Here is a 26,115-nt window from a genome sequence, read left to right as displayed (position 1 = left end):
ACCCCCATCCACCCTCACTGCATCCCTCCCCGTTCCCACCCCCTGTACCCCCATCCACCCTCACTGCATCCCACCCCATCTCAACGCCCCTGCACTCCCATCCCCCTCACTGCATCCCTCCCCATCTCAACATCCTCACACGCCCATCCACTGTCACTGCATCCCTCCCCGTTCCCACCCCCCCGCACCCGTATTCCCCGTCACTGCGTCCCCTCCCCTTTCCCACCCTCCCGCACTCCCATCCCCTGTCACTGCATCCCTCCCCATTCCCACCCCTCCACCCCCCCATCACTGCATCCCTCCCCCATCCCATCTCACCCTGCCCCCCACACCTACCCATCCCAGCCCTGTACCTCTTACAGCACTCTCCCACCCATCCTCTCCACCTCCCAGAGCCGCTACCCCCATGTCCCTCACCCGCCACAGCCATGCACCCCATTCACCTCCGTACACTGCTGCTCTCCCATTAAGGCCCTATACACCCCTGTGCCCCCCACATCCTCAGGCACCTGTAGCCTTCTGCAGTGAGGGAGATAGTATGCAGGGGGGTTGGGACTTGGAGGGATGCAGTGACGGGGGGATGGAGGTGTGGGGGGAGGGATGCAGTGAGGGGATAGGGTGCAGGGGGGTTGGGACGGGGAGGGATGCAGTGATGGGGGGATGGAGGTGCAGGGGGGAGGGATGCAGTGGGGGGGATCGGGGTGCGGGGGGTTGGGACAGGGAGGGATGCAGTGACGGGGGGATGGAGGTGCGGGGAGGGAGGGATGCAGTGAGGGGGATGGGGTGCGGGGGGGTTGGGACGGGGAGGGATGCAGTGATGGGGGGATGGAGGTGCAGGAGGGAGGGATGCAGTGAGGGGGATGGGGTGCGGGGGGGTTGGGACGGGGAGGGATGCAGTGATGGGGGGATGGAGGTGCAGGGGGGAGGGATGCAGTGGGGGGGATCGGGGTGCGGGGGGTTGGGACAGGGAGGGATGCAGTGATGGGGGGATGGAGGTGCAGGGGGGAGGGATGCAGTGGGGGGGATCGGGGTGCGGGGGGTTGGGACAGGGAGGGATGCAGTGACGGGGGGATGGAGGTGCGGGGGGGAGGGATGCAGTGAGGGGGATCGGGGTGCGGGGGTGTTGGGATGGGGAGGGATGCAGTGATGGGGGGATGGAGGTGCGGGGGGAGGGATGCAGTGAGGGGGATGGGGGTGGGGGGGCGATGGGATGCAGCGAGGGGGGGGCTGGGCGATAGAACTACATCTCCCAGCATGCCCCGCCCAGGGAGCCGCGCTGGGGCGCGGCCGGGACTACATATCCCGTGGTGCCGCGGGGCGGGTACGGCGGCCGGCAGGCGGAGCCGGGCGGGGCACGCTGGAGGGGCGCGGCCGGGACTACATATCCCGTGGTGCCGCGGGGCGGGTATGGCGGCCGGCAGGCGGAGCCGGGCGGGGCACGCTGGAGGGGCGCGGCGAGCAGCGGGACGCGGCTCCCGGCGCGGCGGGGCCCGCAGAGCCAGGCATGGGCGAGCGCGGCGCGGGCGGCTCCCGCCGCAGGCGCTCCGGGCCCCGGCGGCCCAGCGCGGGCAGCCCGGCCGAGGGGGAGCCCGAGCGGGAGGCGGAGCCGCCCCGGGGGGGCCCGGAGCCGGCAGCGGAGCCCCCCGCGGAGAGCGACCCCGACAACTGCGGGGACTTCAGGTAAGGGGGGGCCGAGAGCCCGGGCCCCTCCCCCCGCGGGGGGTCAAGGGGCCCCTCCCGCGGGGGGGCTGGGCACTAGGGAGGGGTCGATGGGGCCCCCATTGTCTGGTCCCCACCCGGTAGCCCGGGCCCCCACGGGGCCCCTCCCCCCGGGCCCTGGCCCCCGCGAGTCCCCTTTGCGTGGGTCCATGACCCCCCCCTCCCCCCGGTGTGCCTTTGGGCCCATGTGCCCGGGGTCCCCCCCCATGGTGACCCCTTCCAGCTGGGGTGACGTCTGTCCTCCCTTCCAGCAGTGGGGCAGACCTCGTGCGGCCCCCACATGCCAGGTCCTGCCCCCCGGTCCCTAGCGGCCCCCCGCGCCGGGAGCGCGCTGGTGCTCCTGTGTGGCCCCCTAGCCCGAAGTGCGGCTCCCAGCTGCCCAAGGCCGGCTCTCGGAGGGGCTGTGTGTGACCCTGATGTGAGTGCTGTGGGACCGGGCGTTCACTCTTGAGCCGAACGATGCCGAAGGCTGGCGGCGCCGTGTCGCCGCTGCCGATGTGTGTCTGACTCACGCGGTGGTGCCCCCGGAGCAGATAACTGTGCCTGCAGATAAGCCCCGAGCATGGTTCAAGGCCCTTAATTAAAATTCCCTCTGCACAGAATAGGTTCGTCCCCATGCTCTGCCTGGGTCACGCCGTTGGTGTCTGACTGTGCAGTGCGTCTCCCCTCTTTGGCTTCCGCTTTGTTTTATGCCTGGATTTCTAATCTCGATCTTGCCTTGGCTGCTCCTCTTAGTGTCGTGTCCTGTGTGCGTCCTCTGTACTCCGCTCCCTTCCCAGCCTGCCCCAACAGGGGAGCACCGAGGAGGCTCGTGCCTGGAAAGTGTGGTGAGAGGCGGGGAAGGGGGTCGGCCTTGCAAGGGGTGAAGGATCAGCGTTGTGAGGGAGGCTGGCCCTGACTCGATCAGACCCCTTGCGGCCTCGCCCCAGCCGGACATGTTGCCATTCATCACTTTGTTTACCTTTTTCTGCCAGTTTCCGGCCACATGGCAACACTTGTATCCAGGCTAGCCTGCCTGAACTTCCCTGACACTGTATCCAGTGCTGCCCTAAAGCCGGGCTGCTAGAACCGGGCTACTACCTTGCTCTTGCTCGCTGCTGGGCTTGATTGCATGTGGGAGGTAATGCCCCTTGTCAGGCAGGAGGCATTTGCTGTCAGGGGTTCCCAGGCTGCAAAGCGTGGACCACATCTTAGAACGGGGCTGGTCTCTTGGGACCACACCCGGAGACCTACACTCCCACACTGTGGTGCTGGCATTTTTAGAGCCTCCTCTGTGTATTTATAACCTCCTCTCGTGCGAATTGGCACTTGTAACCAGGGAGGAGAAATCAGCATTGACTGGCCAGCTTTCCATGGCATGTCATCGGCGAACCTCTCCAGGGGCCGCACCAACTGAGTGCGATTGTATGACTGGGTTGCTTGTGATGGTGGGGGACAGGGCTCCGCAACCCTGGGGCTCACTTCCAGTGTATGTCTTATATTCCTAAAGCTCCTGCTTCAGGGCTTCAGCCAGCCATCAGCAGTGGTCAGGAAGGGATTCTCTCGCCGCACCCCCCTGTGTGACGAAGCAGGACTGTTCTTAATGTTTCCTCTGAATATTGTGGGGGTGCCTCAGTTTCCCCTAGGCCGTTCTTAAGTATCTAGGTGGTGGGGTAAGGGTGTATGATCACTGCAGAGCCCTAGAGGGCAGGTGTGTGCAGGGGTCTGGACACAGAGAATGGCCGACACCCTGTTTCCTGGCAACTGATGGCCTGGGCCCTTTCCCCCTGCAAGGTGAGAGCTAAAGGGTTGGAGAACAAAGGAATCAGGTGACCTCCTGGCCCGGGGGAAGGGACAAAGCCCAGAGGAGGAGGGGTGGGAGAGAGTTTCAGTTTGGGGCTGGTTGGGGATGTGGAGTGAAGTTCAGAGGTGGCTGTCTGGCTCACTGCCCCCCAAAATGGACCCATCTGAGGGGTCCTGTTCTCTGCACCTGCAAGCTCTGTGTTAGACCATGTTCCTGTCGTCTAATAAACCTCTGATTTACTGGCTGGCTGAGAGTCCCGTCTGACTGCGGTGTTGGGGGGCAGGACCCTCTGGCTTCCCCAGGACCCCGCCTGGGCAGACTCACTGTGGGAAGCGCATGGAGGGGCAGAGGTCAGACCCAGGAAGGTGGAAGCTGTGTGTCCTGCAGACAGTCTGTTCACAGAAAGGAGACTTCCCCAGAGTCCTGCCTGGCTTCGTAGGGAGCAGTTCCAGCGCGTCGCCCGGGGACTCCGTGACACCCCTGCCCTGGTGTATTCTGAGAGTTTATCTGCTTTCTCTGAAGCCTCAGGGAGGGCCATGGCAGGAGATGGGACACTGGGCAGGGTGAGCCAGTGCTCTGAGCTGGCACCAAGTGTCCTCTCTTAGGTTCTTGCCTGGCTGGTTCTTGCTCACATGCGAGGGTCTCCTTGATCTATACGTGGGCATGGGAAGGGGAGTGTCTCTTCTCTGCTCTCCCCCCATGACCCCCCCGATCAGACTGGCAGGGAACTCGGGGTGGGGGGTTGCCTTCCCCTGTAGTGTGTGGGTCACTTGCCAGAATTAGCTGGGTGTCTCTCACTGAATCCATTCCCTGCCACTGGGGAGCCTTGGGCACCAGTGCCCCTCGGTCCCTGCTGTTCTCTGCCTGTGACACACACCAGTCTAGTCTGCTGTGGGTCTCCTCTCCATAGCTGGGTTTAGGGTGCGGGTGGCCTGTGATGTGCAGGTCAGACTAGGTGATCTGGTGGTCCTGTCTGGCCTGAAACTCAGCCTCTCAAGCCTCCTGATAGTGCTGGGTGCCCATGGTGCTGGTCTCTGGATGTTAAGTGACTTTGTTCTCCTCTCTTGCTGGGTGTGAAGTCTGAATTCACTAGTGGTGGGTGGGGGGAGGAGTTCCCAAACTGCTGGCATGAGCCTGTTTAAATGAACGGTTTCTTCCCAGGTCCCCAGACAGCATGGATGATGCCAGTTTTCGCTCTACAAAACGGCATCCTCCACTCAGTGTGACCTCCTACACATAGTGCATGTGCGGTCGTGCGGTGTGGAGCAAACGGGTGTCCTCTGCCCACCAGGGATTGCTGTGGCCCCCTCTGCTGATGGCAGGACCCCCCTTGCCAAATGCTGTAGAGACCCCCAGAGCGATGGGCGCTGTAGCTGTGCCTGACGGACCATGACAGTAAGGGCAAGGCTCCCGGCGTGGTCTCAGTTCTGACAACTGGCATGCCTGCCCTCTCCTCTCCGCCTCTCGCTCATTCCTGGCTTTGCTGGGTGATACAGCAGAACCCTGGGAGGTGTCAACAAGACTGGATTTGTCCCTTGAATTTCTCAAGGATTCCCCGAGCTGGTCTGTCAACGGCGATTTCAGAAGTTCTCTCTGAACTGTACAGATCCAATCTGTGCTGGAAGCTTGGGCATTTCTCCTCCACCTCGTGGCCTGGGACAGTGGTACCAGTGGGTGGCCTTCCTAGGGTGGGGACCCAACATGTCAGCTACTGTACATTTACCCTCCATGCTGGTCTTAGTCCTGTCTCCCACCCCTCATGGGAGGAATCCTCTACTCCTGCCCCCTTTCTGGGAGAGGGGAGTTTGGCTCGTATGCCTTTCTCAGCCAGCAGAGAGGCCGAGGGAGTGAATCTTGCCCTAAAGCAGAAATGCCAGCAGTGATCCAAGGGCCTGTCTCTTCCCAGTTAGTGTCAGGGAGGGAATGTGGGGGGTGCAGTCTCAGACCCCATGGGAGTTAGAGATTTTACAGAGGGAGCATGAGCCTGTACAGCTGATGTAGTGAGTTGCCTGCTGGAGGCTGACAGCAGAACCCAGCTGTGAGACTTGCTGCCCAATCTGGAGCACAGAGAACAAAAGCACATGACTGTGTCTGCTGCTTCATCCTGGGCCCAAGCAAGCTGACTTGTGTGCAGGAGCTGAGCTGAAGGTCTAGGATCGGTCTCACCGGCAGACAGCCGTGGCATTTCTGTAGCTAATTGCTGGCAGTAGTGCCAAGAGGCCGCAGCCCAGATCGGGGCCTTGCTGTCTTAGGCCCTGTATGAAGGCGGCGCCAGCCAGACGCTGGTCTTAGGACTGGAGAGAACAAGCGAGTCCCTCCTGGAGGGAGGACAAGTGACGGCATAGTTACTAGCCATGTGTACGGCTCGCTGCTAGCCTTCTGGAGGATTCCAAAACACGTCTCCCCTGGCCCCCATCACTGCAGTGTCTGAACCTCTCAACCGTTCCTGTCTCTCCTCCCACCCCCTGTACGTCAGGGTTGGGCAGTTACCCCGGTGTGCAGCTGGGGAGCTGAGGCTTTGAGTAGGGGACTTGCCAAAGATCACCCACGGCCTGTGGTGGAGAGGGGAATTGAACCTGTAGCCCTAGGCTTGTGCCTGCACCACTGGGCCATCCCTTGTCGCTCACTTTAACAGCTGGAAGCCCATATGGTTGTGGTGTTGTGGAATCAATGGATTAGACAGACAGCTGCCAGGAATGGTCTGGTTGTTGTGTAGTCCTGCCTTGAGTGCAGGGAATGGGACCAGCTGACCTCTTGCCAGCCCTACACTTCTGTGATTCTGTGTGGCTTGCTTCATCTGCCACTGAAATGCAGCCTTCTCTGGGGTGTTGCACGATGGTGTTTAACAGCACAGTGGAACACGCAGTAAAGAATCCTGCGTCCAAATGACACTGCAAGGTTGAGGGGTGGGGGGAGTAACCAGGGTTGGCGTTCCCCTGGGAACTCGGGGAAACACTCCTCCCTACAGATTGCCGTGGGGTCTCTCGAGACTGGTCAGATCGGCCGTTTTCTCATCTGAAAGACGGCAGCACTAGCAGAGCAGTTCAGAGCACTCCCGCTGTGATGCTGGTTGGCAGTCACCCACCTGCACCCCGGCGGCTCTCGACGTTCAGTCCGGCACGGACGCAGCAGGCTGCCGCTTAGCACAGGGGCGGATGGAATCGCAGCGCAAGGGGGGACGCTTGCGGGCCACGGCTCATCTAAATGCTAAGGTGTCACAGGGCTTGGAGCAGTGCAAGTGTTAATTGTTGTAAGCCACAGCCTTGGCTGTCTCTCCTGCTCTGCAAACATGTGGCTATAACCTGTTCTCTCCTCATGGCTGGCCGGCCACTTCCTGCTCTGATCAGGTTTGAAGAGCAGCCAGCTTTTAGAGCAGTCTCCAGTGCAGCACCTGGGGGCAAGGTTGAGCGTGATCTAACAGGGCACATATATCCCCCTTGCTGGAGGTGCTGCTCCTGGCCACCTCTGGAGGAAGGTTGCAGGGAGAAGTGTCAGTTCTCAGCTCTGGTGATGGAGGAAATGACAATTCAGTGTTCCCTGGCTTTGCTGAGGGGGAGCAGTGGCCAGGACTCTGCCCTGAGGACTTTGCCCTCACCCCGTGCTGTGCAGAGGAGGACCCCAGGGGGGGTGGGAAGCAGCCAAGACTCCAAGTGTCGCAGCCTGACACTAAATGGTGCTGAGGTTAGTGGTAGAAGGGGAGCTAAGTGTCTGCAACAAAGCCCAAGTGACTGAAATATGCCGTGCTGGGGTCTTCTGTCAGCCCCTTGTGCCACATGCCTGGCTAGAGAGGCAGCCAGTGAGAAGAGCGCGGGGGGCCCTTTGCTTCTGGGGGGATAAGGCCATTTCTTCAGTTGTTCAGTGTCTCTGCCTGTCTGGGACTAGAAATACGGACATAGGGCAGGAAGGTGGATGTCTGGGGGGCAGTAAGGCCTAACCTCAGGCTGGCCACTGGAGAAGTAGCGCTAGGCAGGAACAGAGCTAAACGTGTGGGGGCTGGCTGGTGGTGGTGGGCTCAGCTGACAATGCTGCGCAAGGCGAGGCGAATCCAGCACGCTCCATGAGGCCTGGGCGGCGAAGGGCTGATGCGTGGTCAGACTTCACTTCTCTTGGCAGGGCAGGCACTGCCTAGGGGCAACAGGGAGTGGGTGTCGGGTACGAAGGAGCCATTCCTGCAGAGCCGCCTTCACAGGAGCCCTGGGGCATCCGCTCTGTGATGCCAGAAGCACCCGACTGCGGCGCAGTCCAGCCGGGAGAGACACGTATCCTGTGTCATGATCAAAAGAGCATCTGTTGGTTGGGTCAGCGGGTGCAGAGCCTGTTCGAGGATTACAGGGAAACCTCCACCCTGGAGAGCGAGTCCCAGCCAGGAAGGACCTAGCAGGAGAGGAGTCAAAACCCTGCTGGAAGCTGCGGTGCTGAGGATGGCCACTGACTTTCTAGCCTAGTGTGGGCTCCTTAATCGTCTTACCGGGACAGTCCAGAAGAGTCCCAGCCCTGGACTCGGAGGCCTCTTGCTGTAGTTCAGGATTCCTAATCCCGTCCCCACCTGATTGTATCTTTCTGGCTCCGAATACTCCTTCGATGGCTCCCTGGGGACATACCCCATGTGCCGCACAGAACGCGGGCACAGGTGATTAAAGGTGGTGTGTCTGTGTCCTAGGACGCCTGGGCTCCACTTCAACCCTGGAGACGCACTGACTCGGAGCAAGGTCTGTACCTCTGGCTTTGGCTCTTAAGGAGCAGACACCAGCTCTAGAAATGTCAATTCAGACTGACTGAATTGTGTCTAAAATAGCAACCAGAGTGCGCACAAGGGGGTTGGTTTGGCCATCTAATAGAGGTATCATTCTGTACAGTCAGCCAGAGACTCCTCTCCCTGGTTGGGTGACTACCCAGACGAGAGGCAAATCTCTTCCCTCCTCCTTGCGCTCACTGCAGCCTTTACTGCCCCGGCTCTTGCTCACATGGGTTAGCCTGCCACTGCGGGAGAAAGTTGAGTGTCTAAATTTGGTTCAAACCACATCTAATTTCAATGGAAAAACCTTGTAGGGCTCTAAACTGGCTACCACTCCTTGCTGCTGTGTCCTAGACTCGTAGTGATGGCTCTATGTGGCTGTTATGGAAAGGCAAGTCCTCATCTGGCTCTACCAGTGCAGAGAGGGGCCTGCTGTCTGCCTTCCCACAGTCCCTGGCTGCGTGCATCTTTCACCAAGCCCTGGATGGTGAGAGAGCAGGCCGCAGCGTAGCGTTCAAACGCAGAAGAGTTCCTGAGTGTTGGACCAGGAAAAGGGGCAAGCCGGATGGAACCACACAAATCGGAGTCTGAACTCCCAGCAGCCGGCAGACTCTCCCTTGTCCGTCTCTCTCGCTCCTAGTAAGAGGCTCAGCAGGGCCCTTAACCGTGGGGAAACTCGGTGGGATATCCCTGCCTTAATCCTGGGGATAATCCCAGCTCAAGTACTTTTAGGTAAGGTGATACAGAAGTCAGTTCCCTGCCAATCTGGCTTGGGCAGAGACCTGATGCCAAGTTCTGGCCCTAGCTGATCTTAAAACCCTTGCCCCTGGCCACGTAGATGCCATGAGCAGGATTTCCAGCAGACTGGGGTGCCCTGGGCAGGCGCAATCACTGGCTCCCCGTCGGATTCCTTGTGCAAGCACAAGTGCCTCTAGCTGCTGCTTCTCGTCTGACCTCTGACTCTCCCTATACAGGACGCTTCGGAAATCCTGGCTCTGCTGACCAGTCCCATGGCCTATGCTGTGCAGGCCCAGAGTGCCAGCCCCATGGCAGGCACACCCCTGCCCTGAGGAAAGGGGGCCATTCCCCCACCACAGGCTACAGCTCGGCTAGTGGTTACCCACGTTAAATACTGCACCCCTGAGAAAGCAGGGCCTCTTACGCCCTGTCCACACGACTCAAACAAGCCTTGCAACCTCCTGGGGCTGGGAGGCCTTGAATCGGCACGATACCACCTTGGGCATCTTCCAGCTACGTGGACCTGTTTGACGTGCAGCCTGGAGGAGGGGTCTGGCTGCTTCCCTAGAGCCGTGACCGCGGCACGTTGGGACTGGGTACCATCATACTCCCGTAGGGCCTGTGCTGCGTGTGGCTGTGTATCCTGGTCCCTGCAGCAGCTCCCTTGGGTGGTGCAGACCTGCCCCGGTTTGCCGCGTGGCGCCCGCACTAGCAGCAGTGCGTGGGGTTCACTAACACTGTTGGTGAAACTCCTCTCCAGGGCTGGGCTTGCACGTAGAATGGGGCTCCCAGGGGAGGGGATAGTGAGCTCTGTCTCACCGCCTTGCTGCCCAAGCAGGGCTCGGACTGCTGGCCTGTCCCCAGGGCAGAGGATGGGGCCAAGCATCCCCGAGTCATCACTGATGTGGATGGGGCTCTCCGTGGTCCGGAGCAGGCTGACAGCCAGTGAGCGGGAAGGGTCTTGCTCCTGCTTCCTATTGGCTAGTGGCACGCTCCCCTCCCTGCTCCAGCCCAGTGAATGGCTCCTGAGGCTGGCCAAGAGGCTTAACCCAGTAGCTTAAAGGTTGTGATTAATGTTAAAGTAACAGACTCCTTGCTTAATCTCTGGGCGTCAGTGACGTTGTACGGGTTACGCAAGGGACCGATTGTGTATGGGGTGGGAGAGTGAGGTGCTTGGCCATGGGGTGCTGCCCCATTGCAGGGGACTGGCCACCCCATACCCGCAGGAAACGGCACCCCGCTGTGCTGCTTGCTCAGATCTCTGGCGACTCCTGCAGCGACCGGCGCGAGCGCGGCTCTGTGGAGTAGCTGAGTGCTTTCCCGCGGCGTACTTAGCGGGGTGACTGATCTGCTGTGTGTGCTCCCGTCTGCCGGGGAGCAGTGCGTGCCGTGCGCAGTCTTGCTCAGTAGAGATTTTGATGTCTCTGCTGCTGTGTATGTCAGCAGAGGTCGGCCCGAGCAGCACCCAGAGCAGAAGGTGGGGAGGTTTGGGGTGGCCCATAATTCCTGGGGGGGAGTTCGTTCTGCTCTCCGGAGCAGGTCCTGAAAAAGCTGTCACTCCTAGGAGAGCCCCATGGCACCGGAGGAGCTGGTGGTCAGCCAGACTCTCCTCCCACAGCTTGAGGCTCTGTGGGGCTGTCTACACAGTAAAGAACCACCCGCGGCTGGGCCGTGCCAGCTGACTCGGGCTCATGGGGCTAGGGCTGTGGGGCTGTTTCACTGCTCTGTCGACTTCCGGGCTTGGGCTGGCGCCCGAGTTCAGGGACCTTCCCACCTCACCGGACTGGGAGTCCAGGCCTCCAACCCGAGCCCAGCCGTCTGCTGCAGTTAAACCCCCCGCGGCATGGGCCAGCCGTCCATGTGTAGTTGCTGTGCAGACAGACTTAGATGTGCTGGGCTCAGGTTATTCCTAACAGCTCAGGACGCTTCAGTTCCCTAACTCTACAGCAGAAAGAGTGCCAGGTTCTCCGCGCCTGCCCTGCTGCACTGCCTCCGAGCCCCCAAGGCCCGTTCCGTCCTGCTGAGGTGGCCAACTGCCCCAGTAGGGTGTGGACACTGCCCACTGAACTGGGACCCACCAACCGTCCTAGGACAGTCGTCAGATGGCAGCTGTCTGGCTGCCCCAGCGTGGTCCAGATTCCAGCCTGTTTGGTTAGCTTGTGGCCTCCAATGTGCAGGTCGCACGAGATACCTGGTGGGGGGGGTTCTGGCCTCGGAGTCTGACCCGGAAAAGTCTAAACCTCTTGTGACCATTCCTTTAGCTTCCTGGTCCTCCACTCCTGGAGCTCCCCGTGGGTGTGACTAGCTGTGTGGTCCCTGGGGCAGGTTCCAGTGGCCTGCAGGGCTATGTGGTGGCCAGCTCTCGTTACCAGCTGGGCCATGCCAGGAGAGGGCAATAGTTCCCTCACTCTGCACACGAGCAGTAGCTGTAGTGGTCACGGGTTGGCCTGGGGGATTGGGAATGGGAGGGTGATCTCCCAGTAGGACGTAGCTTGCCCGCATTGGAAGCTGGAGTGCTGTGACACGCTGAAGGATGCCTGCAGCTGCCGGGGGCTCCCTTGGGAAAGGTGGGGTCCTCGCCTGTCACTGGGACTTGGATAATCTGCTAGGGTCTCTGACTTCTCCCTCCAGGTGTCACAAGGCGCAGGAGTCTCTGCTCAGCTCGTCCAGTGGGTACAGCAACTACCGAGGCATCCTGAACTGGTGTGTGGTCATGCTGGTGAGTGTGAGCCGTATCTGGGCCATTCGCACTGCGGGGGCGGGGGGGCAGCTTCTCCCCACCGTGCCATGGTGTTACTCCTCCAGAGTGCTGAAGGCTGGTGGCTTGGCTTGGCACCTGGGGGCCAGCCTGGCTCTCTGGCACCTGCTCCTCTGGGTGCTAATGCCCAAACATACCGGCTGGCTGTGGCTCCCCTGTCTTGTGCAAGAGACTGCTTTCACGGAGCAGAGCAGCTGGCCACGAGCCAGCTAGGCACTGCACCTGTAACAGCCTAGCTCAGCCCTCAGCACAGGGCAATTCTCGACCAAATTGCACCCAAGTGGGTATCAGCAGCAGTGCAGTGATGGAGCCTGTCTGCACGCAGGGGACTGTGCTGAGGAGCAGTGCGGCAGCTGAAGGTCGTCTCCTGCAGCCCAAACCCACTCCGGCAGGTTTCTGAGCTCGTTCGGGGAGTTGTGACTGTCAGGAACAGGTGACAGCTCGCAGCAGGTCTGGCTGAGGCCTTCAAGTTACTGGCTGTTCCTGGCTGGCCTCATGGGAGATCACAAGCTCTTGTGACTAGAGCGAGGGACTAAATCAGGCCCCACTAGGCTTTAGTCTCCGTTCCACCACTGATTTGCTGGGCACTGGGAAAGCCCCATCCCCTCTGCCTCCACTTGGTGATCTGGACAATGGGGGTTAATACCCACCCATGCTGAAAGGGTTTGACACACAGCTGCCAGTGCAATCCTGCCTCGGGTGTGTGCGTGGGCCACATCTGAACACTGTCTGGAATCTCGCGTTGCTTTAAACGTTCTCTCCCCCGGTCCGTGTAGGGGCTCTACGGCCCCGAACGCCGGCTGCGTGGCGTCCCGCACAAAGCTGCCACAGAAGCACAATGCTTAAGTCTGCAACACGGTTCAGCTCGCATGGTCTCCCCTGGGGGTCACATCCCTGGCCGTGCACACGTCGAGTGTTGGGACTGAAGGTGCCCCTGTGACAGAAGCCAAGGGCTGGAGCTGTGCTGAGGCAGGCACATGACTATCGGCTCAGCCCCGGGGCTTGGGGATGGGGTGGGAGGGCCTGGAGGGGGCCCAGTCAAGGGCTAATCTAGCCAATGAAATGGAGCATCCAGAGGAGCGCTGGACAGGGCTGCTGTCTCCTAGCCCATTGGGGAAAGCTAGCTCCAAGGACCTCTCGCCACTATAGTTCAGCTCCGTGTGAGTGCAGCGTGGGGGCCGGGGGCCAGGAGCCAGCGATGTTGGCAAGGAGTCACAGCTTAATCCTTAGGCTCTTGCATAACATGGGTCAGTGGATCCTTGTGCAAGAAGGGCCAAAGGCCAGCAGAGCGGGAGAACACCGGGCTTAGGCCTGTGGGATCCCAGCTTGGCACACTAGCAGGGGCGCGGCTGGCCTGGGCAGAGCAGCACAGCTGAGGCAAACAGCATGGCGGGGGAAGTGAGGGCCAGTGCCCCTTCCCCCAGGCTGCAGCTCTGCAGCCAGGACAGGTGCACCGGGGCCCTGGTTAATCCGGAGTCTGGGTTTAATTTGATTTGCCTGGGAAAGGGAGCAGAAGAGACGTGGCTCTCTAGTGTCATAGAATTCACACTCGCCCGTGGCATGGGGCAAACTCCCCATCGCTGTGTACGGTGGCAGAGCTGTCAGGCCCCAGGGGCAGCCCCATCCCTGGGAAGGGGGCCCTGCCTTGTATGTCCTGCTGGCCCAGTGAACGAGTGAGTGCTCCGTGTCTGACTCCACTCCGACCTGCTGCCACCCTCCCTGCCCCAGCATCTCCTCCTCCTCCCTGGCGGAACGGCCCTGGGCTCTGTAATGGGCACAACTGTCTACACCTGCTTCACACCCGACTGCCACACTCCCCCAGCAGCCAATGGCCTCGTGACACCTACATCGAGGCCTCTGGTTTCTCTAGTGGCCTCTGACTCAACCTGGGCCCAGCTGGGATCCAAGGACCATGACTGCACCCAGTGGCCTAGCAGGACTTCGATCCCCGCCACCGTGCGCCTGAACCAGCCTGGCAGCTGCATAGACGGGATCTCCTGCTAGCCCCTGAGGAGCTGCTAGAAGAAACGCTTGCTGGCTGAAGGCCTCTGACCCTTTCCAAAGAGGACTGGGGAGTGTGGAGAAGCCGGGATCTGCAGTACATGTTGTGGGCCCTTATCTCGCTCATGACTCACGTCCTGTGCGAGCAGTAGCCCTTGCATCACAGGGCGAGAAGTCAATACAAGCATGCCTGTCTAGATTGAGACACCGTGGAACAGGAGGCGGGAAGAGGCTCTTGCCAGATCTGGAAGTGACCGTGCAGCAGTTACAGAAACGCCTTCCTGACCGCACAGGGCCAGCAGTGGGGGCTGTTAACCCTCAGTTCCTCAGGCAGGTGAAGTCTCCTGGCTGTGGGGGACAGAACATGTTCTGTAGCTTCCCACCCCAGACCCGACCAGCCAAGCAGGGCCGGGGCAGACCCCAGAGACCCATGTCCCTGTGCTGGACGAAGCTGACTAGCTTTCTGGCCAGCCCCTTCTACACAAACCCCTGCCTATGCTGGGATTCTCCCCAGCCCCAGTCTGGGGGCTGCACCTAGGCCTGACTGACCCCTGCGAGGCTGGGTACAACCACCCAGCCCTGTGGCCTGGAACGTGCCAGGGCAGCCGTATTGATCCCGCGACGGGAGTGTGGCCTGTGAGACCCCTGACAGCCAGCTGTTGTGGGGCGGGGAGGTGGAACAGCCTGTGGGCTCTCTCCTGGTGAAGGGGAGTGAGGCTCGAGCTCTTGCAGGGTTTGCCGGTCTCCTTCTTGCCTCACAAGCGCCCTGGGGCAGGAAACTTGGTGCCTAGCCAGTAGGTGCTCGCCCGCAGCAGGGTGCTGTGTGCCAGGGCTGCTTGTTCCCAGTGGCTCCCCAAGCAGCTGCAGTAACCAGCCCTCAAGCTACTGGCACGGTGCCCGTCCCTGTTGCTTCACTGCCTGGTGACCTTTGGCTGTGTGAGGGCCGAGCTGAAACTTGAGCAGCAGCAGGGTGGGGCTGGAAGGGGGTTGGCAGCTCCAAGTCAGGTTACGAATGCAGCTGCTCCAAGTGACTGACTCCAGCAGGGTCATCCCTGTGCAGCAAGGCACCTCTGTGCGGTTAGGAAGCACGGGAGAGCTCAGAGCCGAGCGAACAGTCAGGTCTGAGCCAAGGAAGCCTCTCCAGGCAATGAGCTGCAGTGCAGGCTCCCGGGGCCGGCTGCCAGGCTGCCAGAAGGGGCTGGGGGGTGGCTCTGAGGTCGGCTGTAGGAAGTGGCTGTCCTCTCCCAAGTCAGAACAAACAGGGAGCAAGCGTGGGAAGAGTCTGAACTCCCAGTTGTGCAGGGGGGGACTCCGGTGCCTTTGGGGAGGAACCCGGCCGCATATGACGGTGCCCAGCCACCCTGCCCGAGTGTAGGAAATGCAGAAACATGCGCTTGCTCAACTTCCTGAACTCCCAGGGTAGGTACCGTCCTGGAGCAGGCTCTGGCTGAAGTGCTGTGTCTTGGGCACTGGCAAACCGGCCAAGCTGCTGCTCAATATTGGGCAGCCAGGTTCCACAGGACTCAAATGCCCCAACCTGACTCTGGGGCCACATCTCCCCTTGGGGCTCTGATCTCGCTCAGCTGCCTGCCTGGAAGCCAGCAAACACTGGGCCTGTCTCCCAAGCCGCTGGAGGGGGCAGGTCCCTGCCCCCCAGAGAACAGTGGATGGCCTGGTTTGCACCCTATGGACCCAGCAATGGTGCCAGTCACTAAGTCTGTGACTTGCAGTGTGGGCTCTGCTGCTCTCCATCGAGGGGGCAGGGCAGGATTTGACTCGTATTCTGGCGGGCTCTGCTGTGCTGGGCACAGCATAGCTGCACCCCAAGCTTGCAGTGAGACCCGCTGAGGCCTGTTGGCTACTTAAACTTGTTGCCCTGTAAGTGGGGATTGTGGAGCTCCCTTGGGCCTGACCCCGTGCCCTGCAGAGCAGCCTCTGAGGCTCCACTGAAGGATTCGGGCCTGTTACCAAGGAGCTAGCGCCCAGCACTCTACAGCACTGGTGAGGCCTGATTGGCACCAGGGACAGACCCGTGGCCGGACAGCTGAGGTCCTGCCTGGCATCGACTGAGCTTGCAGGGGCAAAGGCCTGTCTCTTCTGGGGGGCAGGGTGGGAGAAGCAGGGAGCCCAACGCAGTCGAGAGCAGCAGGCTGCTCGGGGATGCTTCTCGGGGGTGAGTCTCTCTGAAGGGCAGTAACAGGGTCTAACCCCCCGCGCCCCTCCCCAGCCTGCCACTGGGAGTCTGGATCCGAGCCTACTGGAGGCCCTGTCTGCTGAGCCGAGCCCTCTGTGGAATCCTCCCCCTTTCCTTCCGGAGCCGTGCTCTGGCTCCGAGTTCCAGTCACTCCCTGAGTAACCCTGGCTCCTTCTCTTCCAGGTCTTGAGCAACGCCCGGCTCTTCCTAGAAAACCTCATCAAGTAAGTGCTGACCCCTCCTGCTCCACACCAGGGCCAGGCTGCGGGGGGTGCTCTGGCTGGGCAGGGGCTGGCTGCAGACACGCTCCCACGGCAGAGTGTGATGGGACCCTATCACCGATGGGACGAGCAGCAGGGGCTGCTGAGTCAGCTGCTCACAAGTTCTGTCACGAGCTAAAGGTGCCCCACAAATCAGTCCCCCTGCCCTGGGTCCTGTCAAACCCCTTCTCCCTGCCCGCCTGAGCCGCACACCAGACGGACCAGTCATGCCATATGGGGCATGCTGCCCTGGAGCGGCTCTGGACGTCGTGTGGGAATGAAGCTGGAGCGCAGGCTCAGAGCGGGGCCTTGCTCTGGGGTGGCCCGGAGCAGCAGATGGTGCTTGACGGGGTCCTGCCCGCACTAAGGGTGCAGACTCCAGAGCTCCTGGCGAGCTGCTGCAGAGCCGCCCTGAGTGTGACGCGGCTGGTCCCCCTATGCGCTCCACGGGGCTTGGGAGCGAGGTGGGAAGGTCCGAGGGGAGTTGGGAGCTCCCGTACCAAGGCCTAGAGGAGAGGGTCCGCACTCGGCAGCGATCTCTGGGTGCCCCAGTGCACACGGCTGTAACGGTGCTGCCTCGAGCGCCCAGACAGCACTGTCCTGCCCAAGCTTTCAGGGCAGGGCCTCGAGCAGTGACCCGGCTCAATGGGACCCTCCTCCCGGCCCTGGCTAAGCTCCGCCTCAGGCCAAGGGCCCTGACTCCTGTGCCCGGGTAAGCACCAAGGCCAGGCAAGGGGTTGGCAAGTGTCTACATGCCTCCTAGGAGCATGTGCTGGCTTGCCAGCCCTCCTCCTGCCCTGGGACCCGGCGGAGGCAGGCACGTGGCTCTACTCTGGCACCTGTTGGTATTGGTGCCCGAGGGGCGACCTGCTCCCTGCAGGCGTGGGGCTGCACAACTAACCCAGCCTGCTGGGTGCTGAGCTTGAGGAGACTTGACCTTCAGCCCCTAGGGCCTGGACCCTGTAGTGCTGGTCATGGGCAGTGAGGTCTGGCCGCGTTCCTGCAGATACCTGGCGTGGGCCCAGGGAGTGTCCCCTCCTGCCAATGCCCCGTCCGTCTGCTGCCCCGGGGCTTGGGAGCCTGCCCCTGCACTAGCCAGGGCCACCACGCGCATGCTAAGGGCAGGGCTGCCACCACGTGGTACTAACGTGTACTGCAACTTCTGAAAGCCGCTCCCCATTCTCACCTGTCGGAGGGCCAGGCCCCTTGCCCCCTCCCCGGGGTTGGGAGCTCCGGCAATACATCATGGCGCTTTCCTTACATCTGCAGCTTGGGACGGTCCCAAGCGCCACTCGGGCCTGTAAGTTCTCATCCTGGGTCACTAACAGCCAGCTGCTGCGTGGGCTGGGTCAGTCCCTCGGGCTGAGTGCGGGCTTGGATTCCTGCTTTGGAACTGGGCCGGGCCTGGCTAGCTAAGGCCACAGCCTCTGGGTGTTGCTGGGCCTGGCAAAGTGCTCAGTGTTCCCATGCCTATCAGGACTGTATGGGAGCCCACTGCAGACTAGCCCCGGGATGGGTTCTGGTGGCCTGACACCCAAGAGGAGTCCTGGGAGAAAAGCCAGCCCCTCCCCATGCCCAGACTTCTCACTAATCTCTTCCCGAAGGCTCAATGCTTTCCGAAGGCTCCTGAGTGCTAATGAGTAACTGTGTTAATGGCTGGAGGCCTCCACCTGGAGGGAACAGGTGGCTGCTGAGGGAACGAGCCCTGGGGCAGAGGTCCTGGTGGAGGATGTTCTGGGGATGCCGGCAGTGCGTTGCTCCCGCCCGTTGTATGCCAGGCATGGGGCAGGGCCGAATGGTCCACGTCTGTGGCTGGTGGGAGAAGTGGAACTGCTCTCCGTACAGGGACCTGCTGCTGACAGCTCCCTGGCATAACCGGACACAGCTCTTCCACATGGGCTCGATCACAGCGGGGACTGAAGCCACCCGGGCACCAGAGCCCCGAGCAGCACGTCAGACCAGTGCTTCCCTCTTGCTCACCTGAGACACGTTTCTCTTACAGATACGGTATATTGGTGGATCCAATCCAAGTGGTCTCCCTGTTCCTGAAGGACCCCTACAGCTGGCCCTCCTTGTGCCTTGTCATTGGTGAGTCTGCAAGAATCCCTGCCCAGTGAGCTGAGATGGGCCCCATGGAGCTGGCTGCCTCCTCCCTGAGCAGTCTGGAGATGGGACAGGCCCGCGGGACCCCCCCCAGCCCATCCCCAACAGGCCAGGGCAGGATTGGGCCCTTCCGAGGGCTCTGTCCAGCCCCTCGGCATCGCCAGTGTTGGGGCTCTTGCTCCCCAGGGGGGTCGCAGCCTGACAAACCCGTGAGGAAGCCCCTCCTCCTAGCTGAGCCTGCTCGAGCCCCGGGCCTGCCCTTCATTCACCAGGTGCTGCTCCCACGGAGCAATCGGTGTCCAGATCCTGTCCCCTCCCCTCCTGCCCAGGGCACTAGCGGGGGTGGGGGGGGTCCAAAGGATTTGTCCACCTTCCATTGCACGCATTCACCCGAGGGCTGGGCCCTCTGCGGTTAACCCACCTGACCTTGCAGACTGTCTCCTCCACCTGCCTCTTGGTGCTGAGCTTGGACAAATGCTGCCAGAAAGCCCCGTCACTGGGAATGAGATCCTTGGCTCGTGTGGGGCAGCCTGGTGTCTGGGCCAGACGCGCCTTTAACCACATCCATCTTGGACCTGCTCCTGGCATCTGCATTGGCCTTCTCTTCATTCCCGGTCCGTTGCTAGCTGTCAATCACCTGTCGCCAGCTGGCAGGGCTGGGCTGGTCACCGATGTGCTCTCTGGGGTCCTTCGGGGACACAAGTGCTGTCACGAGGGAAGGTCCTGAGCCAGAAGGAGCTAATGTTACCTAGGATGGGCGCAAGAGGTCTCCCTAGCACGGCCTGCAGTAGCGATGCAGGGGGCCAGCTCCTAGCCTCTGCCCTCTCCTTGCTCAACCCCTCCTCTTCTCCGCCCCGAGGGCAGAGCTGAGCGCTCGGACAAGCCACGACCCCTGTTCTGGGGGCGGTGGGACTCCAGGGACGCTGTGAACCCCTCACAGCATCTCCCAGTGCCTTCCTGCTCCCCCAAGCCTCCTGTCCAGTCTCTGCTGCCCTCGTGCCGGGGTCAGGCAGCCGGTGCACAGGGTCAGGAAGGCTGTCTGCTCCCCGGCGCTGATCCTTCAGCCTGCTCTCCAAGGCTCCGCAAGGAGCAAGGCAGCCGAGCTGGATGCAGCGTATCGCCAGCTCTTTGCAGCCGAGCTGGGAACTCGGGGCCATCTCCTGCCCCTGGGCCCGGCTGCTGGCAGCAGGTCCTTGCTCAGGGCACTGGAGACCTCTGGGCACTGCCAGGCGACGGGACTGGGTGTGCTAACTGTCTCTTTGTTTACAGTAGCCAATGTGTTTGCGCTGGCTGCTCTGCACACGGAGAGACGCCTGGCAGCGGTGAGCCCCTTCCTCCTGGGCTCTCTTGGCCACGCACGGGTCACACTTGGGTTACATCCTCGGTGGCTGCGGCTGCTGGGCTGCTCTCAAGCCTGTGGCCGGGGAAATGGGAGTCTCCAAGCAAATGCATGGGTGGAAGGGGACTTGAGGATAAGAGCAGGATGATCGAGACTGGTCCTCTGACACCAGGCTGCAGGCGTGGCACTGCCAGGCCAGACTAGGGGGGGCTCAAACTGGGCCCAGTGAGCCCCCTAGGGAATCCCCTGGAGTGCTTGGGAGGGAGGGAGGCTCTGGACTGGCCTTTGCACCAGATGAAGGGGATGCCCTGCTTTGTCCTCAGTCCTGAAACCAGTAAGTGTCTGTGGAGCACTGACTGGTGCCATGCTCTGCCCTGGCTCCATCTCCTGTGGGCATCCAGTGGCAGCCTTATGCTTGTTACTTGTGGGGGTGGGAGAGCAGCTTGGGGAGAAGTGAGCAGGGGTTAAGCTAAACCTGACAGGTGGAACAAGCCCTCAGGCGGCAGCCCCAAAGCCCCCACTCCCTGGCCCGAATCTCACTTGGCTGGCCTGGTCTCCAGCAGCTGCTGTGTCAGCGTCTCCCAGTGCAGCTGCCCACAGGCCCAGGGAGCAGTGCGTGGTCTGTGCTGGGCCCTGCTTGGAATACCTCTCCCCAGGGGATCTTTGGGAGCAGAAATCGAACCAGGGCACCTCTCCTTCTCAAAGCCTGAGCCCCGCTGCCAGAGCGGCGTGCCCAGGGCCGCAGCCGCTAGGGGGTCAGCAGCACTGTGGGGCGCACTAAGCTGCAAGCGTGTTCTGGGCCTGGCCTGTCTGAGGGGCCGTGGGGCATGTCCCAAGGAGGGAGCGGCTGCTGCGATTCCTGTTCCCAGGTGGCAGCCCCAGTACCTAGCTCTGGCGGAAGCCACAATGGGGCCTGCAGCAAAGCAACCGGGCGGAGGGTGCATGCTGCCTTCTCCGGCTGCACCGTGCCCCCGGGGCAAGCCGAGGGGAGAGCTGGTCCGTCATGGGGGAGCACAGCCCCCACACAGGAGGGGTAGGGCAGAGGGCACGGGGCTGTTGTACTGGCCTCATGGGTCTCCTGGCTCCCTGCAGGGCTCCCTCTCGGAGAAAGTCGGCACAGTCCTCCATGCATTCAACCTCCTGACCATCCTGTGTTTCCCAGCGCTGGTGGTTCTGATGGTCTCCTCCATCACTCCAGGTAGGTGGTGGCCCCTCCTGGGCCCTGGCGGTCAGCGCTGGCTGCATTCAGACGTGGGCTCGCACTGCAGGGACCCCTGGGATACTGGGGTCTCTGGGCTCGCCAGGCAGGAGCGGGGTCAGCAGCAGCCTGCTCTGACCTCAACTCTGGTGGACTCTGAGGCTGGGGGCCCCTCGGGACAGGCTGACCCAGGTCTCTCATCTCCACCGTGTTAGATGCTCACTAACCAGGGTGGGGCTGGGCTGGGCAGGGCCGGAGAGTTGCCTGGGGAATGCTGTCCCTGCAGCAATGCCTCCCGGGTCGCTCACGCTCCTGGCCTTGTCTCTCCCCAGTCGGCGCAGTGTTCGCTCTGTCCATCTACACCATCCTCTTCCTCAAGCTTTTCTCCTTCCGGGATGTGAACAAGTGGTGCCGAGCCCGGGGCCGGGCAAGGGCTGGGCGCGTGCGCTCAGGTGAGCTCCGGTAGTGGGAGGCACAGGTGGGCTGGTGGCTGACGCTGTGAGCTATGCTACCCCGCGTGACTGGAGCAGCAGGGGCATGCAGCTGTTCCCCAGTGCTGGGAATGCTGCTGAGGCCTCTGCTTTGCTGGGAGGGTTATTGCATGATAGTGAAGACCCCCTCTCGGGCTTCACCGCCAGGTCTCTCTGTCACGATGCACGAGCGCGGGGCTTGCCCGTTCCAGGAAGGGGAACAGACCTGGCCACAAATGGCTCTGCAGAGATTGGCGCTGCGGCTGGCTTTGCCTGAGTGCGACTGCCATCTCAGCATGGGGGTCTCTGCTCCCTCCCGTGTGACTGCCCTCCTCAGGGCGTGGGGCTGGCGAGTCTCAACCGCAGCCCTGGTGCCAGCTGCCTGGCCTTCAGGCTAATGGCTCTTCTCTCATCTTCCAGCTTCTGGGCCGAAGAAAGCTAATGGGGAGGTGGCACAGAGCGGGGTGTACTATCCAGCTAACCTGACCTATAAAGGTGAGTGGCCCTGAGCTCCTGGCCTGCAGTGTGGGGACATTAGGCTGGGAGGTGTTTCTTGCCTAACACACCTGGGCTTCTCAATTCTCTCCCAGATCAAGGGCACTTTCAGTAAGACCCTGCTGAAATCCCAGGGTGTGCCAGCTGGCCAAGGGCACTGATGGCTGCGTGGAACTGGGCCCAGATCTGTCTTGGGAGCACAGGAGGCCAATTCAGGCTGGGGAGAACAGGGCTAATGAGTCACCTCCCATCTCTGCCACAGTGGGACAGTGACCCAGTTGACCTGCTGCTCACCCCTATCCGCAGCCAGCCTTCCCTCACCTGCTGGGAGAGCCCTGCTGAGGGTTTAGTGCCTGGGTGTCCCTGAAGGCAGTGGCCCTGCTCCATAGGGCTGTCCCAGGAGCTTGCTGACCCCTTGTGCCCACCTCGCCCGTGGTTGCTCTGGGCAGGTGGTGTCCATGCTGCTTGTTGAGAACCTCAGTGACTCTCTGCGGGGGCGCTGGGCCTGTCCCCAGTGTGACGCTGCTGGTCTGTTTCAGACATGTACTACTTCCTGTTTGCGCCCACGCTCTGCTACGAGTTGGACTTCCCTCGCTCGCCCCGGATACGCAAGCGCTTCCTGCTCCGCAGGCTCTTCGAGATGGTAAGGCAGCCTCGGGCCCAGCTCCGGCCTGGATGGGGGGCGCCGCGTCCTGCTCGGAGCGCTGGGCCAGTGACAGTCCCCCTGGCTCGGCAGGTGCAGATTGTGGCCGGCCCAGCCCCTGCTCTCCTTAAGAGAGCAGGACAGAGCTGGCCGATCGGAGGGCTGGCAGCAGGTGGCTGCTCCTACAGCACTGACTCAGCTCTGGAGGGTGGGCTGAGGAGGGTCCAAGGCTGGCCTCTCAGCAGAGGTCTCCTGACCAGGCCCTGGGGGTGGGCAGGGAATGCCTGTGGCTGTAAACACCCCGTTGTCCTAGCTGGTGGGCAGCAGCATGCCTGCTGCGGGGCGGACGGCCTTCGTGCTTTGGGGAAGGACACACCCCTCTAGCTCAGCGGATTCAACAAACCCGGCGTTGCTCCAGGACGCCCATCTCCCAGAGCAGGTTCTTGGCGTGGCCTGGGTGCTGCCATGCTGGGACACCGGTGGCAGGGGGTAGACTCAGACCAGTGTGGCCTGGTGCCCGGCATGCCAGTTCGGTGGGGTGGGCACTGAGGGGCCCATATGCCTCATGGGCCTGTCTGCCAGATCCCTCCAGCGTCTGACCGGCCAGGCATCCTGCATGGGCCTGTGCTGTGCAGGGGAGGGGGCCTGGCTGATCTCACCACTGCTGCCTCTTTGTCTCTAGCTCTTCTTTATCCAGCTGCTGGTGGGGCTGATACAGCAGGTACGTGGCTGGAGCTTTCCTCTCCTGGGGCAGCAGAGACCATTCCCTGTGTAGCTCTTGGTGGGAGGGGGCACGTCGGGGGCCTCTAGGCTGTCTCCAAGCACAGGAATAGCTTAAATTGGCGGAGGTGAGGTGGTAGCCAGGAGCCCGCGGCTGCCCGCCATTGCCAGGCGGGCGTAGCCTGTGGCTGGTGCAGAGCGGGCTGGAGGCTGCGCGCTCCTGGCTGAGTCGAAGCACGCAGACACTGCACCATGCGACCGTCACAGGGAACGGACTCATTAAGAACTGAGCAGATGCTGGTGTCTGGTGCGGTGGGGGGCACCCCTTAGGAAAGAAAGGCAGACACAAGCTCCCTGATGAGCATCTGTGGCCAGTTTCAGAGTAACGAAGTCGGAGATAGGCCCCGGCGGCATGTGGGACTTCAGGTGAGCGTGCCATGGGGCAGGCTGGGATCGGCCAAGCAGAGGGGCTGAACAGGGGCAGGGACAGGCATTGTCTGGGGGGTGATTTACCAAGCAGGTAGTGACCACAGCTGACAGTGCGGGATGTCCCGGAGCTTGGGGTGAGGGGCAGGCTTGAGGGCTCGGGGGCGGGGGAGCAGCCTGACTGTCTAGAGCTAAACTTCTGCTTTCAGTGGATGGTCCCCACGATCCAGAACTCGATGAAACCTTTCCGGGTGAGTGACCTGCCTCCCTTTCACTGTCCGGTCTGGGCTACTGACTCCCTCCCTGCAGCTCCTCGACTCCTGCAAGATCCCTGTTGTGCATCTCTCCTCTCCTGCGGGGCTGTGAGAATGACCCCTCGGTGGGCCAGAGGCGGCCATCTCCCCCTCTGGGGTTCCTGGCCACAGCCGGGCTCACGTGGGGCCCCACAAGGGGCGGCACCTCAGAGCTCTGTGGAGAAGCTTCATGCTGTACAGCCGGCTGTGCGGTGGCCTCAGCCGGCCGGGCTTGAAGGCCCCTCTCCCGGCTGGTGGCCCGTGCACTGGCTGACCTGTGGCATGCCCCACGGAGGCTGCATGCTTCCTTTGCTGTGGGTGCACTGAGGCTTGCGACAGGCCAGCAGGGACCCCATCCCTTCCCACCAGCCTGGTGCCTAAACAGGCCTCGCCCCTGACAGAACCAGGCTGTGGGCACCTGTATCTGGGAGGGAGCAGGTGGAGTCCTGAAACCAGCCTCTTCTCCGCCCCCTGCCCGCTTGTCCTGGCCAGCTGGGACTGATGCGGAGCTCTCCTTTCAGGATATGGACTACTCGCGAATCATAGAGCGCCTCCTGAAGCTGGCTGTGAGTACTGCCGCTAGAATTCGCCTCATACCTCCGGGGCTGGGGACATGGGAGCCTTCCTGAAACCGGCTCCCAGCATGGTCTGGCTCAGGAGAACCTGCTCTTCTGTCCCCTGGCCTCTCATGGGCAGTGGCTGGCAGCAATGCCAAGGGGCGGCTGGCTCGGCTCTCTAGCAGGGAATTCCCTGGAATGCCTCTGGTATGAGCTGATTCTTGGTGTCTGCCAAGGGCATGTGCTTGGTCTGTTCAGTCTGTTCCTTTCTCTGGGCAGGTCCCCAATCATTTGATCTGGCTCATCTTCTTTTACTGGTTCTTCCATTCCTCCCTGAACGTCCTGGCTGAAGTGATGCGGTTTGGCGACCGGGAGTTCTACAGGGACTGGTGGTGAGCAGTGACCCATTCGGGGGGCCCATGATGGGGGAGCTGTTGTTGCTTTGCTCCAGGCAGCTGGCCCCAGGCCCGTATCCCCTGCGAGGGGGGTGGGAAATCTCCTTGGACTCAACTTGCCATTGTGGCCAGCTGCAGGGAGCTGGTGGCAGAAGACTCTGGCTGCTGTCTCGTCCCTGATGGGAGGCGGGACTGGTTAAAGCATGTAGCTATGTAGAGAAGCCATGTGGTTTCACTGTGTAGCCCCTGTCCAGCTACCCACCCCCTTTAGCGTCTTCCCAGGCTCAGGGGACTCATGTAACACTTCCAGTGCCTTCCTGCTGGGCTGGGAGCCCTCCAAGGAGCATGCGCGGGTGCTGCAGGGAAGGGGAGCTCCTGGGCTGGAAGAGATACCATGCCATCTCAATGGTCTGTGCTGAATACCCCAAAGAAAGTTGGGGGGGAACCACCTCCAGCTGCCTCCTCGTGCCACTGTGCCATTGACCAGTTCCTCCTGAAGCATGAGGGCTCTGTGGTCATAGCCTGGCTCCCCGGGGGATGGTGGTTGCGTGTCGCTGTCCTCTGAGATCCTGCCAGAGGCCACAGCCCAGTCACGGGGGGTCACTCAGGGTCAGTCTGACCCCAGCAGACCATGTCGTCCCTGCCAGGGGACCCCCTGCCCGCACTGCAGCCAGACCTGCCTGGGAAGCCAGGCGCATGGGAGCTGCTGGACAAACCCTGTGGGTGTTAGTCTGAGCGGCAGCTGACAATCAGGGTTGTACTTGGGGTCCCTCTGCCCCTTCCCCTCGTCTGGCTGAACATGACTGGCCAGGCAGCAGGGGGTGCCCTTCCCTCAGCCGGGTCTCCCGGGATGGGGCTGCTGTTAAATGCACTTCCCGAACCCGTCCGCAGCCGTAAACAGACACGCCTGCAAGGTCTGCGCAGCTGGGCTCTCGACCAAAGCCTGCCTCGGGGCTAGCTGGGGGCAGAGGGGAGTGGGGGGGCCTGTGAAAACTCACCTGCCCCAGCTGCTGGGCCTCTCGCTGGGAAGTCCTCCGTGGCCCCACGGTGCTGACGTAGTGACAGTCCCCGCCCTGACGGCGTGTGGCCGCTGTCGGGAGCAGCGGGGTTGTGCTGTCCCCAGGTCTCCGGCATGCCCACGGCTGGCATGTTGCTGATGCCGGTTCTCTCCCCCAGGAACTCCGAGTCCGTGACGTACTTCTGGCAGAATTGGAACATACCGGTCCACAAGTGGTGTCTCAGGTACAGCTCCCCATGGGCTCAGCGAGGGCCTCCCAGCCCACTCTGT

General features: G+C 61.9%; 1 protein-coding gene across 1 annotated transcript in view; it reads left to right on the top strand.

Moving 5' to 3' along the window:
- Positions 1–1,254: 1,254 nt before the first annotated feature.
- The window catches only part of DGAT1 (diacylglycerol O-acyltransferase 1), a 29,340-nt gene continuing 4,479 nt past the window's right edge, over positions 1,255–26,115 (top strand). Inside the window, 15 exon segments of the mRNA XM_074943668.1 lie at positions 1,255–1,341; positions 1,343–1,680; positions 11,607–11,694; positions 16,112–16,152; positions 18,191–18,276; positions 19,561–19,613; positions 20,723–20,828; positions 21,161–21,280; positions 21,719–21,793; positions 22,333–22,436; positions 23,119–23,157; positions 23,792–23,833; positions 24,397–24,441; positions 24,712–24,824; positions 26,004–26,069. Coding sequence (XP_074799769.1) covers positions 1,255–1,341; positions 1,343–1,680; positions 11,607–11,694; positions 16,112–16,152; positions 18,191–18,276; positions 19,561–19,613; positions 20,723–20,828; positions 21,161–21,280; positions 21,719–21,793; positions 22,333–22,436; positions 23,119–23,157; positions 23,792–23,833; positions 24,397–24,441; positions 24,712–24,824; positions 26,004–26,069 — 1,403 coding nt within the window.

This window comes from Natator depressus, chromosome 2 (genome assembly GCF_965152275.1).
Source record: "Natator depressus isolate rNatDep1 chromosome 2, rNatDep2.hap1, whole genome shotgun sequence".
Taxonomy (NCBI): Eukaryota; Metazoa; Chordata; order Testudines; family Cheloniidae; genus Natator; species Natator depressus.
This window is presented reverse-complemented; position numbering and strand designations above follow the sequence as displayed.